This window comes from Schistocerca gregaria, chromosome 2 (genome assembly GCF_023897955.1).
Source record: "Schistocerca gregaria isolate iqSchGreg1 chromosome 2, iqSchGreg1.2, whole genome shotgun sequence".
Lineage (NCBI taxonomy): Eukaryota > Metazoa > Arthropoda > Insecta > Orthoptera > Acrididae > Schistocerca > Schistocerca gregaria.
Genome location: NC_064921.1, coordinates 204,603,735 through 204,619,191, shown reverse-complemented (window position 1 = coordinate 204,619,191; position 15,457 = coordinate 204,603,735). Strand labels below are relative to the sequence as shown.

General features: G+C 40.1%; 1 protein-coding gene and 1 pseudogene across 1 annotated transcript in view; both read left to right on the top strand.

Moving 5' to 3' along the window:
* The window catches only part of LOC126336690 (caspase-1-like), a 112,779-nt gene that overhangs the window by 28,027 nt on the left and 69,295 nt on the right, over nucleotides 1–15,457 (top strand). Inside the window, exon 2 of the mRNA XM_050000641.1 lies at nucleotides 14,652–14,791. Coding sequence (XP_049856598.1) covers nucleotides 14,652–14,791 — 140 coding nt within the window. The remainder of the gene's footprint in view (nucleotides 1–14,651; nucleotides 14,792–15,457) is intronic.
* LOC126337094 (5S ribosomal RNA) lies at nucleotides 1,320–1,437 on the top strand (annotated as a pseudogene).

The window sequence follows — 15,457 nt, the reverse complement described above, 5'->3', positions numbered from 1 at the left end:
CGAATGAAGGGTAGAGCCACGGGTCGTAACACATCTGAAATGTAACGCCCACTGTTCAAAGTGCCGCCAATGCGAACAAGAGGTGACCGAGACGTGTGACCAATGGCACCCCATACCATCGCGCCGGGTGATAGGCCAGTATGGCCATGACGAATACACGCTTCCAATGTGCATTCACTATGATGTCGCCATACACATATGCGACCATCACGATGCTGTAAGCAGAACTTGGATTCATCTGAAAAAACGACGTTTAGCAATTCGCGCACCTGGGTTCGTCATTGAGTACACGATCACAGGTGTTGCTGTCTGTGATGCAGCGTCAAATGTAACCACAGCCATGGTCTCCGAGTTGATAATCCATGCTGCTGCAAATGTCGTCGAACTGTTCGTGCAGATGGGTGTTGTCTTGCAAACGTCCCCATCTGTTGACTCAGGGATCGAGACGTGGCTGCACGATCCGTTACAGCCTTGCGGTAAGATGCCTGTCATCTCGACTGCTAGTGATAAGAGGCCGTTGGGATCCAGCGTTCCGTATTACCCTCCTGAACCTACCGATTCCATATTCTGCTAACAGTCATTGGATCTCGACCAATGCGAGCAGCAATGTCGCGATACGATAAACCGCAAACGTGACGGTAAGTATTTCTCCTCCTTACACGAGGCATCACAACAACGTTTCACCAGGCAACGCTCGTCAACTGCAGTTTGTGTATGTGAAATCGGTTGGAAACTTTCCTCATGTCAGCACGTTGTATGTGTCGCCACGGGCGCCAACCTTGTGTGAATGCCCTGAAAAGCTAATCATTTGCATATCACAGCATCTTCTTCCTGTGGGTTAAATTTCGCGTCTGTAGCACGTCATGTTCGTGGTGTAGCAATTTTAATGGCTAGTAGTGTATATTTTTGCGAAGTAAATATTGAGCGTGTGAGAGCCCCTTTGCGTTGTCATATTGGAGTTTTTGCGCATTTTTCAGTGAGTAAATATTCATAAATGCACAAAGTAAACAAAGTTAGGAAGATTACAGTTTAACGTCCTGACGACATGGAGTTCTTTTTTTGACGACGGGGAAGAACATTGACTGTGTCCTTTCAAAGGGCCTGAAGCGAATTAGGAAATCGCCCCGACACTTGAAGAAGATCTAGGGAAGTCATGGGAAACCTAAATCAGAATGGTCGGACGAACATTTGCACCGTCCTTCCCTCGAATACAGGTCCATTGTTCTAACCACTGCGCCATTGCGCTCGGTACGGTATTTACACAAAAAGAAAATTTTTTGACGGCAGTCTTTCTGTTATACAAGCTGTTTGTGAGAAACGCCAACGGCCTTGCCGCAGCGGTAACACCGGTTCCCATCAGATCACCGATGTTAAGCGCTGTAGGACTGGGCTAGCACTTGGCTGGGTGACCACCCGGTCTGCCGAACGCTGTTGGCAAGCGGGGTGAACTCAGTCCTTGTGAGGCAAACTGAGGAGCTACTTGATTGAGAAGTAGCGGCTCCGGTCTCGGAAACTGACATACGGCCGGGAGAGCGGTGTGCTGACCACATGCTCCTGCATATTCGCATGCAGAGACGCCTGTGGGCTGTGGATGACACGGCGGCCAGTCGGTACCATTGGGCCTTCATGGACTGTGCGGGAGTAGTTTAGTTTAGTTTAGTTTATGAGAAACTTCGTATTCTAGAAATGGAATGGACCAACCAGTCATAAGCGTCCTAATCCAGGCGTATAGCGAGGATTATCCTCACAACCCTCTGTATCATTATACGGTGCGTCGGCAGTCGTTTATTTCTGAGAAAATGTTCATATAACTTTACATGTGTGATTTTCGATTTGCATACGTAACACCTTAACTGACGAAATTTTACGTTTGATTTGGTAGCACCTTTTGCTTTATTTAATTTTTTTTCGGCATACCAGTAAAGGGAAACTAGCACTAGTTGGAGGAAGAGTACAGTCACAAAATGAAAAAAAAAAAACAGTTGTTTAATTATTACTATCGACTAGGTAAAATTTCCTCCTGCCATTACCGTGTCACTTGAGCGAATTCCTTCCTGCAGCTTGTTAAAGTAAGCCACGTCCATTTTTATGAAGTTCCAAAATTCCTGCATATCTTCCCACCTCAATTCCTTCATTAATAAGGAATACGCTGTCCAGTCACATTAATGTGAGCACTTGTCAAAAGCCTGAATAAGAACGTTCTGCTTCACTGACCTCTGCGAGACGCGCATGGAGAGAGTCCGTGAAGTTGTGAAAGGTACCAACAAAGATGGGGAGCCATGCTGACACCTGTGCTGTGGCCAGCTACACTAGGTGTTTCTTGGCTGAGGATCTGTTATGTGTACTGCCTGATCGAGTTGGTACAAAAGATACTCAACTGGGTTTAAATCTGGTGTTTGGTGGCCAGGGGAAGACGGTAAACTCATTTCAGTACTGTTCTAACCGCACACATACACGGTGAGTTATGTGACACATTGCATTGTTCTGCTGGTAGATGCCATTGTGCCAAGGAACAACAAATTGCATGTGGGGGCCGACTTCGTCCCCAAGGATAGATTCATACTTGTGTTGATCCAATCTGCCTTCCAGAGTGATGAAGCCACCCAGGGAATGGCACAAAACCATTCCACATTTCATAATGCTCTATCCTGCAGCCTGGACCCTTCTGACAATCTTTGTGAGGCAGTACACGCACACGGCCATCTGTCCGATGGTTCATACAACGTCATTAATCTGAAAAGGCTACCTGTCGCCACTCGGTGGACGTCCAGTTGTGACACTGGCGTGCTAATTCCAGCCTTCATCGCCGGCCGGAGTGGCCGTGCGGTTCTAGGCGCTACAGTTTGGAACCGAGCGACCGCTACGGTCGCGGTTTCCAGTCCTACCTCGGGCATGGACGTGTGTGATGACCTTAGGTTAGTTAGGTTTAATTAGTTCTCAGTTCTAGGCGACTGATGACCTCAGATGTTAAGTCGCATAGTGTTCAGAGCCATTTGAACCATTTTTTGAACCAGCCTTCATCTTTGATGAACAGCAGTCAGCATGTGTGCGTGAACCTGGCACCTGTTGTGGAGGCCTGTATGCAGCAACATTCACAGAGTGGTCATTGAGGAGACACTGTTGGTAGCCCCTTGGTTCATCTTGGAAGCCAGTTGTTCAACAGTTGCACATCTGTACACATACCCACAGCTGCCATTTACCACTAACATCTATGGCCCGTGATGCATCACAACTGCCTCGTCACCTGTTTTGGATAGCACCATTTTGCCATCTATGATATACCTTATCGATGGAGGCAAGCAAAAAGTTTACAGGTTTAGTTGTTTTGCAAATGCTTCCACTGCTGGCCTGAAAGCCAATGATCTTGCACTTTTAGACGTCAGATATATCACTGCTTTGTTCATTACGACAGTTACTGCGTTGTTGCCCACATCATCCTGACATTCTTGATATACTGTCCACTGTAAGTGCTGCCACCTGCCATACGGGGGTTGTTATTGCTCATTGGCTTCGAACATAGACAGTGGACACATGAATGTGACTGGACCCTGTGTATCCCTCTGCCTTCATCCCTTCTTCCCAGCCAGTGTCAAACCTAACAACATTTGGCTTTTTGCACTCACCTTCATCATCATCATCGTCATTCTGCCCAGAACCTAAGGGTTACAGACTCAGCCAGGACAACAGCTCCAAAAACAACTGCATCCTCCATGTGCAATCCATCAATTCAGATTAATCACTGCTTGTGGAAATAAGTGCCATAATATGAAATGAACAGTTCCTTAATGAACAGAAACCCTGAGCTCTCAGAAATCCAAATTATCCGCTGAAGTCACAATAGTGGACTTCAGCAAAGCATTTGATTCTGTAAACCACGCAATACTGCTGGAAAAACTATTGTGTTGTGGCATTAGGGATCTGGAGCTCTCCCTCATTAAAGCATATCTCAGTAATAGAAAGCAAACTGTAAGCTACAACGGTCAAAAGTCACAGTTACTTAATGTCACTAGAGATGTTCCCCAAGAATCAGTGCTTGGGCCATTACTGTTTCTAATAGTTATAAATTACCTGCCCAGCAATATGCCATGCAAATCTGTGCTTTACACAGATGATACGACTTTCATCAATTCAGGGAAGGACATAAATAAACTAAAGATGCAAAGTAAAGATTTTCTCAGATTATCCAATATGTGGTTTGAAGCCAATGAGTTAGCTATTAACTATGAAAAAACTGTAAATATATCCTTCATCTTATCCAATGCTGATATTGAGTACACTTCTACCAAACTTCTTGGCATATACTTAGATACGAAATTAACCTGGCAGAGTCACAGACAACATATTTCGAAAGCTTTTGCGAGTTATCTATCTACTGAAAAAATTACGCACCTGTGTTTGTGAAAGTCTGCTGATTAATTCCTATTATGCATTCTTTCATTGCCATATTAGCTATGGTATTCTTCTATGGGGTAATTCTCCATGGTCCAGGAAAATTTTTATTTAGCAGAAGAAAGCCATCAGGAGCATCTCTGGGATTACCAAAAATAACATATCATGTAGGTCATACTTCAAAGAATTACAGATAATGACAGTCCCTTCTCTTTGTATATACAGCTTCCTTTTGTACATAAAAGAAAACTTTAACAGTTTCAACCTTAGGCAGTCCGTTCATAATCATAACACTCGCCAAACATTTAAGATAGACATACCAACAACTCGACTCAAGAATACACAAGACAGTTGTGAATACATGGGAGTAAGGCTTTTCAACACATTACCTGTGCAGGCATATTGTGTCTCTCTTAATATATTTAAAAGTAAAACTAAAAAATGGCCGAAAGACAAAACTTTTTACAGTGTTAAAGAATTTGAAAACTCTTCAAAAATAGACCTGACTTATGAAACAACTTGCAACTCTGTTTGTACCTCTTCCTTAGCTTTTTTTTGTCTCTGTAGTTCCACATTTAACTGTTAAACATGTGGAGAAATCCTTATGTAAGAAATGTATTCTTTTATTATGCACATTCTTTAAAATGAACACTTTAGTTATGTGGGATATCTTTATGTATCAAATGTATTCCTTTATTATGTATGTTCTTTTAAAATGTATACTTTAGCTTCGTGTGATACCTAACAATAGTTATATTTCTTAATATGTAAAGTGTACATTACTCATGACGACATCGATTGCATGTAAATGCTTGAAGATGGATAAATAAATAAATAAATGTTTAATTTGAATGAGCAACTTTAGAAGAAATCAGACATTCCCCTCTGAGCTTCCCACATTATTGCCATCTAGTGCAGAGGTGTTGATTCGCATCATAAATATCCCACGTGTATCGCGTAATTGGTTGACATGAAGCAGTCTGCATTTCTAAACACAAGTGCTTGATGTGCTGCTGCAAGAGATGTACTCCTAAGTGATTTCTTTTATTTTACTCTTCCCTGTTATGTTTTACTTTTAAATCCTGGTGTAAGTCACAGACACAGAGATAGTGAAACAAATAATGTACACAATACATGAAATGTATTTGCAGTTGCAAATACAAACAACCATCAGCTGTTTAAGGGAATGACGACAATGAAAATTTGTGCCACACTGGGAATCAAGAGATGATTTCCTGCTTTATGCAAGCAGTCACCTTAACTACTTTGGCTATCTGCGAGTGACTCACAGGCAGATGCAATCTCCCGTATGTCATCGTTCCTGCGTCACAATCTGTACTCGCACGTACTTTAAGTAATTCCTGTACAGGGGAGGACTTATTAATTGAAAGTTGCTGCCTGGTATTGGTGAATGAATAGGATGTTGCAGTGCCTGTGTTATTAAGAAAAATGATGCAATGGTCCTCTGTACATGCATGCATGCCCAAAAGAACAGGCACTGCAGCAACTATGCTGTTATGAAATACATGGAATGTATTCACAGCTGTGAGTACATTTCATGTATTTTGTAACGATCACAGGAATGACGGCATATGAAAGACTGAGTCTGCCCATGAGTCATGCACAGATAGCTAAAACAGTTAAGGTGACTGCTCGCGTAAAGTGGGAAATTAAGTCCTAATGTGGCACAAATTTTCATTGTTGTCATTCCCTTAAACAGCTGATGGTTGTTAGTATTTGCAACTGCAAATACATTGCCGGTTCCTTCAGAGCTGCAAATATGAACAACCATCCACTGCTTAAGGGAATGACAACAATGAAAATTTGTGCTGGGCTGGGACTCGAACCCGGATTTTCTGCTTTATGTGAATGGTCACCTTAACCAATTTGGCTATTTGTGCTTGACTCATGGCAAGACCCAATCTTCCGTATGTGGTTGTCCCTGCATTACAACCTATACATATATACACATTATGTAATTCTCATATGAAGGAGGACATTATAATTTAAATTTGCTGCCTGGTATTGACAGATAACTACAGTACTGCAGTTCCTGTGTTATTAAGAAGAATAGGTATTGTTCCTCTGGACATGCATGCATGCCTGAATGAATAGGCTCCATGATGACTGCACTAATATGAAATACATGAAATGTATTCTCTGGAACATTCAGAGCTGAGCATGATATGTACATAATCTTTGATGTGAGAATCACTAACTTTTTTTTCTTTGTACATTGTTATCCTACTTGTATATTTTTATGTTAATGTTCTAATAGTTCTATTAAAATTGTAATGTCTAAGTGACAAGTAAATTCAATTATAAATTTTCATGTACATGTATTTTAAATTGTAATGTTTATTGACAAGTCCTATGTCATTTCGATGATGTACTACAAGGACGCTAATAAATTGAATTGAATTGAATTGACTTTTCTGGCAGGGTGTGTTGTCTTGCTATTTAGTTCAACGTTATTCAAGCACACCATTCACATGCCTTTACATGAGGAGAAGGCAGTAGTTGTTCAGTTTCACATGAAACAGTTACTGGCAGTTGAGTTGCACCAGAAAAATGAGGGCAGTTTGCCAATATTGATAAAATATGAATTTTGAGGTTTCACTCATGTGACAGGAAACAGTGAGTGATTAAATGGTGTATTCATGGATGGTGAATGTAATTGCACATGAAATCAATGGGCAACTCTGCATCACAAATCTCACTCAGCAACATCCATTAATATATTATTGCTTTAACAATTGTTAAGGTTATATGAATGTGACAGCTTAATTTGGATTTTAATTTGAGAAACTAATGTGACAATGGCAGACTTCAGTATGAAAGTGGAACTGAATTTAATTGCTAATATGAATAGGATTGTGTCCAGCCATTGTTAGGAAATGTGTTACTTGTGGACTCAGCAAATGGAAGAGATGGTATCAACTGTTATCCTTTCAAAACAACCTTTTCACTTGTACTGAAGAACTGATGACTTTAATATCACTCTGTAAAGAAAATAAGTACATTTACATTTGGGCAACATTCTCGGATTTCATTAGAAGCCTGTTGTCTCTGTTAACTATTGTCATATCCTGTCATGGTCACCAACTACAATCTTCTTTATGTTTTGATAATTCTTTATTGAAGCAGTTTTCTTTGCAGTGACTGGGATTGGATAAGGAATAGTTAACAGAGAGAACAAGTTTCATATGATACATACACATGCTGCCTAAATGAAAATGTGTCTCATTTCTTTATGAATATTATTACCATAAGCTCTTCGTTTTAAGTGAAAAGGTTTATTTGAAAGAATAAAGTTTGTACCACTTATTGTGTTTCTAAATAATACACCTTGCTACTTCTATATTGCTTTTCCAAATTAATTTGTCACTCTGTAATGGTTCAACGTAGCCTTAGTAACTGTTCATGTAATAACATTGCCCGCTATCAGATACTACTGGATAGATGACTGATTTCATGTGTTATTATGCACACCCTATGTGAATAAACTGATTAATTACTTCCAAATTCATATTTAATCAATGTCTGCAAAGTTTTCTGGTACAACTCAATAGTATAAAACCATTCCAGTGAAATTTGTATCTAACCATTTTTAGGAAGTGTGTTACTTGTGAACTCAGTAATTGAACCTGAACAACTTTTGACTTTGCCTTACATTTAGGGACGTGAATGGTAGCTCAATGTTGAACCAAACAGCAAGACAGTGCCTCATGCTGGAAAAGGCAACTCAGCTTTGAATATTCCAAAGAACCAGAGACACATAAGAGGTACAGCTGACTATGTCATATCACTATCGACAATAGCACCCCTTACAGTCACATAGAACGATACTGGTGACTGTAATACAACCAATGCTGCACTCAAGTTGGTAACTGCATCCCATTGTAGGAGGGGAAGGGGGGGGAGGAGGAGGTGTATTTGCCACATAACTACTGTTATTGTAAATTAAAAGAACCCTTTCTTTTCCACATGAAATCTTTGAACCCTTCATTTCCATGTATATTTGATTTATAGCACTGCCAATCCAGAGCTTATCATGATGTCACAAAACCATTATTTGAGTTTGCTTAGGTGATACTCCTAATTGTGCATTGATCTGAAACTTCCTGGCAGATGAAAACTGTGAGTCAGACTGGAGCTTGAACCTAGAACCTTTGTTCAAGTCTGGCAAATGCTCTGCTAAATGATCTATCCAGGCTCACTCCTGATCTGTCCTCACCAGTACTTCTCTCTACCTTCCAAACATCACAGAAGTTCTCCTACATACCTTGTGGAACAAGCTCTCTTGGGTGAAAGGGTGTTGTGGGTAAATGGCTTAGCCACAGCCTATGCAATTGTTTCTAGAATAAATTTTCACTTTTCAGTGGAATGTACATAGATCTAAACTTGTTCATTTACAGCTTCTCCAAAAGGAGACTTAAGAAATGTATGCTGAGGTTTTGACACAGGGAATATCTCATGTAGAACCCTTAATCAGGAAAAAGAACATGTAGATAAATTGAGGAAGGACTGTATGTAACAAAGAAAACTGTAACAGCAAAAATTCCAAACTAAGACAAGTAAATCCTAATTATCATCATATGTAGATATTGTGTACTTAAAAATGTGACGAGTAAAATGGAATGGGGCTGAAACAAATGACTAAAGACAGATAGAGAAAATAAATGTGTTAAAAACAGAATAAACTCACATGGAAAAAATAAACAAAAATAAATGAAATAAAACATAGTTGTATTAAATTTATTGATGAGTGATGGGCAATTGACAGACAGAATTATAATATTGGCAGATAGATACAGACTCTGAAAAATCGAATAAAAAGAAAACAAAAGGATAGCAGACAAAGCTGAGTACAATCAAAAGTAGGAATGAAGAACAATAATCAGACAATGTGGTTAGGGAATGAGGGAGAAATGAGACTTATGAGGGCTGAGGAAAGCAGAAGCAGGCAGAAAATGAATTAAATAAAACACATTTTACTGTCACTCATACAAAAAAATACGTTTAAGTCACAATGTTTTTATGTAAATTGAAGATGGAAAGAGGACAAATGAAAGGAAAGGGAAGGGACTAATGATATCAGCTGCACCAGGACTTTACGCAGAATCATTGGCAGCGAGTGAAAAAGTGGGCCAGACCAGGCTCATCTTCTACTTACAAGGCAGCTGTTTTAACCACTGCACCTCCTGGACACAGTGTTTATCACAAATGCATGGACTATCTCACCATGCTCCCTGGCTGACCCATACTCCCACCTGGCACAGACAGTGCACAGTCACATTCTTTATCCCTCATGCTCACTGGTTTTATATTCCTGCTGGAGATCAAATGTAAATGTGCATCCACACTAAAGGCTATGGATTCACTGCCCACTGAGGCAAATCAGTTTTATGAATGTGTGGTGTCTGTTCTAGACTGCATAACTGTGATACATGTTATGTAAAGTGAAGCTGGTAAGGAGAGACAGGAAAGGAAAAGGAAGGAATTAATGATATCAGTATTATGTGGAATCAGCGGTGATGAGTGGGAATGTGTGCTGGACTGAGACTCAAACCCGGGGTCTCCACTTACTGGGCAGTAGCATTAACCAGTCTATCATCCAGACACAGTGTTTATTGCAAATGTGTAGACTATCTCAACACACTCCCTGACCAAGCCGCACTCCCACTTAGTACCACCTACACGCAGGCCCCGTCCCTGTCCTCTGTGCTCACTAACTTTAATTTCCCACTGGAGGTCGAATGTAAATGTGCACCCACATTGAAAGTTGTGGATGCATTGCCTTTGAGGCAAATCAGTTATATGAATAATCCACAATCTTCAGTGCAGATACACATTTATGTTTGACCTAGAGTGGGAATCTAAAATTAGCAAGCATGGAGGACACGGATGGGGTCTGTGGGTATGTAGCGCTAGTTGGGAGTGTGGGTCAGCTGGGGAGCATGCCAAGAAATTCTCAGCATTTACAATGAACACTGAATCTGGGTGGTGCAGTGGTTAAGGCAAATGCCAAGTGAGCCAGAGATCCCTGATTTGTGTCCCAGTTTCACACTCATTTTCACTTGTCACCACTGATTTTGCATTGAATCATGAGGCAGCTGATGTCATTAGTTCCTTCCATTTCCTCTCCTTTCTTCCCCTTCCAGCATCAATTTATATAGTATGCATCACAACTGCAGATTCTGTATTTTATCTATTCTTTCAGACACATCTGACAGGACAGACAACATGTATTTATACAATCTCTGTTGTTTTAATGGCTGAATATTGAAGGGTTACCTTGTGAGACATAACTATTCCTTCAAATTATATGGATTTTTTCTTGATTAATGAGCTGTGAGAAATTGTTGTTAGTAGTATGGAAAGGGGGCTCAGCTGTTATATTTAATTTTCTGACAGATTTAATAGCTTGTGACTCATTTAGTCTGTTTCCGTTAATGACTTCCCTCATATTGCCAGGAAATGTGGTGCGAGCAGCACATTGTACTGGTTAGCAATGTCAGCTGGCAGGCCCCTAGCTCAGGGGCAGACCAACAAATATTTGTTATTTAGTATTCATTGTTTCTGGAAGGTTCTTGAAAAACCTTAAGTTTGTTGTTTGTATAAATACCAGCATTCTGGAATATTCTGTTTGGATAGATAGCTGCACTCTCTGCCCAGGAGTTCAGTTCTGCTCTGGCTGTACATTAGTGGTGGTACTAAATATGCTTTCAGTAGTAAGTGTTGAGCTTTGTTGGCAAATCTGCCTTTGGATTTGGACTTGATTGTGGTTTATACATGACATTGTCTGGTGCAGTCTCTGGGTATTTCAAAACATCTTCATCATCAGGACCTGGAGTAGGGGCAGTTCTGTATAGATTCAGCAAGGTGATGTACAGATGACAACTTATGCCTCCAGATTATTGTCCAAGTGCATCATGACCTACTTTACAACCAAGAAAGAGTGCTTTGCAGTTGTTTAGACCATCAACAACTTCCAGTCATACTTATTTGGCAAACTGTTCAGCATTGTGATGAACCACTGTTCTCTATAGTGGCTGACTAGCCTGAAGGATTCATTGGGTTGACTGGCAAGATGGGCACTGAGGCTCTGGAAGTACAACATCACAGTGGTACACAAAAGTGGTTACAAGCACAGTGGTGCCAATTGCCTTTCAAGGAATTCTTTGACGGAACAGCACAATGATTCAAATCTCAGTCATCTACATCTAAATCTATGTCCATACTCTGCAAACCATCACTACGTGCATGGCAGAGGGTATGTCCCATTGTACCAGTTATTAGGGTTCCTTCCTGTTCCCTTCATGTGTGAAGTGGGGAAAGAATGATTGTTTGAATGTTGTGATTATTCTAATTTTGTGTTACATCAAATTATATGGACTTTTCCTTGATTTGCGAACTGTGAGAAACTGTTGCTTTAAATAACATTGCTCCTGAATGGAGGGAAGCTCCAGCACTGCTGAGAACTATAGAAGTATTGGAAGAGGAAATCAACCAAAGAATATTGTATAAGAGGAACTATGATCTAATGGGGTGAAAGTGGTTGCTTTTCATACCAGCTCATCCACAGAAAGCTGTGCTGAAATTTTTCCATGACACTTCGACATCTGGTCACATGGGGCTCGTGAAGATGCAGGTATCACCAACTATGTCTCTGCTGAACCATTAGACACTATGTGAACCACCATACAAAATGCCAACAGTTTAAATATATGCTGCAGTTGCCTCCAGGGCAACTGTTACCAATCCTGTCTGCAATCCAGAAGAGCGGAATCAACTTTTTGGAGCGTTTTGCTGAAGTCAATGAATGTGACTCATTGGATAATGGTCTGCACTGACTACCTCACCCACAATGCTATCACTTAATCTGTGCTGACTGCAGAGGCTCCAGAAATTATGAAGTTCCTTGTAGAACACATCGTTTTTAAGTAAGGGTTTCCATAAGATGACCTCTGACTGTGGATAAGTTTTCCACTCAACACTAGTATCAGAGGTAATTTCACACTGCAACATCACCCACAGGATGACAGCTGCCTATCATCTACAGATGAATAGCTTCACAGACTGCCTTAATAAGACATTGGCAGATATGATCCTGATGTACACCGTTGTTGAACAGAAAGATTGGAATGCATTACTGCCCATTGTGACATTCCCATACAATACAGCAAACCAAGACATTTCAGGCTTCACACAGCTGTTTCTGCTGCATGGTTGCAAGACCAAAACCACAATGGATACACTATTCCCATTTCAACCAGTGATACTTAGCGTGACTAAGTGAAACATCTCATCACTGGTATCAAAGAAGCAAGATAGCTGGCTCGTATACAGATCCTAGACACCTGGGAGTATGACCAAGAGTGCTATGCTTCCAAGTGCTGGCCAGTGAGATACAGCCCTGGTGACTTAGTTCACATCGTTAACCTGTGCAGAGAGTAGGAATTTCAGAAAAGTTACTAAATTGCTACTTTATACTTTATTGTATTCTTTGTCAATTCCTGGACATTACATGTGAAGTTGAAGATTATGGCCCTTCATCAAAAAGACAAAACTGCAGAGATGTCATCCATGTCCTCCATATGAATCTCTACTACAGTTCTGAGTTGAGTTGTAGATGGACAATGGGAGGTTCAATGAAACCGAAGACTCACTTGACAATTGTGAATGATGACTGCTGCTCTGCCTGTGTTAGCATCGTGTGCACATTGCCCGTCAGTGTCCACCACTCCACTACTATCATTATCTGTGCTGATGCCGCCTGGATGCAATGGTATGGGAAGTGGTGCTCAGCTGTGAATTATAGCATCCAATGTCCACACTATCATCATTGGATGTAGACCTCTCTGCACAGCAATGCATTTTCTTTTTCTAGTCTCACTACAGGGCTTCATACCTGACTCAATTGTAGGCCATTATTTATATTAATTAGGCCATCTTGAACCCTAATTTCAGTTGCCTCTTTAACTGCACAATCCCAGAAGAAGGAGGGTACATAAATATCTCGGTTTTGTTATAATTCATAATATGGCCAATTCTTATACTATGGTCACTCACAACTGATTTGGTGGTCTGGTGTAATTCATTATGGTGTTTACCTTCAAGACACCTCTCTCCTACTGTGCGTGCTGTTTCCCCACTATATACTTTGCCACAATATCAGGGAATGTGATATACCCCTGGACTGCAAAGGCCTAAATTATTCTTTATTGAACCTAGTAGTGTCTAGGTCTTTGGCAACATTGTGTTGCTCCAAGACTCTGCCAACCTCTCTGGTGCTATTGCAAACAAATGGGATGTACACTAGCAATTTTTCCTCTTCTTTTTATTCCTGGTGTTATCTTGGTATAACCCCATTTTTTATCCGCTTGCTGCTGTATCCATTTATTTGGAATATTGCCTCCAGTACTTCAGCTCAGTTGGAAGGCAGTTTGGTCACAGATGTATTGCATCCTTTGAGATAGTGTACATAAAATGCCTTCACACTGGGAGCTATAGTGACTGCTGGAGGCATGTAAACACAAACTAGTGTGTGTAGGCTTTCAGTACACACTGTGATCCTGCTTGCCATTGGGTTTCATTTCACTAGGACATCGAAAGTGACAGTGTGCCATTATGTTCCACCTCAATACTAAACTGTATGTTTGGGTGAAGCAAGCTGGGGTTGTGGTCAAATTCACTTAAGCTATCCCATCCCTGTGGCCATACAATGAATGTGTCATCCTTGTAATGGTGGAAATAAATTGTTCTTAGTTGGGCTTGCTCCATGGCTTCTCCTAAAAGTCTTCCAATTTCGACACAACCAACGACAAAAGGCACCCCATAGTGATGCCATCCTTCTGTTCACAACAATTTCCACTGAACTTAAGTAAGCTGAGGTGAACACAGAGTCTCGTCAGGTTGGTACTGAATTTCTTGATTGTTAATTACATGGGGTCCTTTTGTGGTACTCCTGTGAAGATGTACACCATGCCAGTAGTCACCAACAGGTTGCTATCATTGGTTCTGTCACGTACTCATGCATAAACACATTTTCATGGCAATAACCACAAAGTGTTTATGGAATTACCTTCAGCAAAACAAGAGTTAAGAATGTATTATATAACAGCTACCTCTTGAACAATAATGAGAAAAAATTGTAATTTGGTAATGTTCACATTCTAAAAATAAAATTTTAACAATTTTTCACAATAGATCACATTCTGACGGTACATTTACAAATGTCAATTTTAAATGAATTTCAGATGGCCGCATCCAGCCCCAAAAAAATTAATAATACAGCTTCCCATGTGAAACACACAGAATCTGATGCCCATAGTTTCATTGTGACGGAGCAGATATTTCCTTCAACTCAAGGACAAGAAGACTCAACACCAGAACAGAGGTAAGGTAGCTCATCAGAGAAGAAATCTCATTTATGTAGTTTTACTATGAATGAAAAAACATTATCTGCTGGTATTGTTAGTTTTCTCTTCACAAAATTTCAACTATTTTTTTTTTTTATAACTTCGGTGCGGCAGGTGCTTAAGAATGTAAAGTAGATATCACAAAACAAGTAACAAACATACAAATATTGATGAAAAACCTGATCTATGCAGTTTATATAATTTGCATACTTTAGAAATGTAGACAGTTGGAGAAGGAATGAAGTTCTGCACAATAACGGAATCATAATGCTATTAAAAGAAGTTGCTTGGAGAAGATTAAATTAGGTAGATCCATAGCGAGGAGATTCTCAAGAATGACTTCTATAAAATGTTATAAAACAAAAATACATTACACATATTTAGAAAAAAGAGATGTAATGATGTTACTTCCACATATACCAGGTGCAATGATCCTCATGCATGTGGAATAAGTCCAAAACATTTCAAACAAATTTTCATTTCAGAGAAATAACAAACTTGTCACAAAATATGCAAATGTATAAGACTTGGGTACATACAGTAATTATTAGGCTAACGCAGTCTAATATCCCAAATAGGAATGAATATTAAATAAGAAAAATTGAGACTTTGTATTAGATTTCAGAACAAAATATTTTACAAAA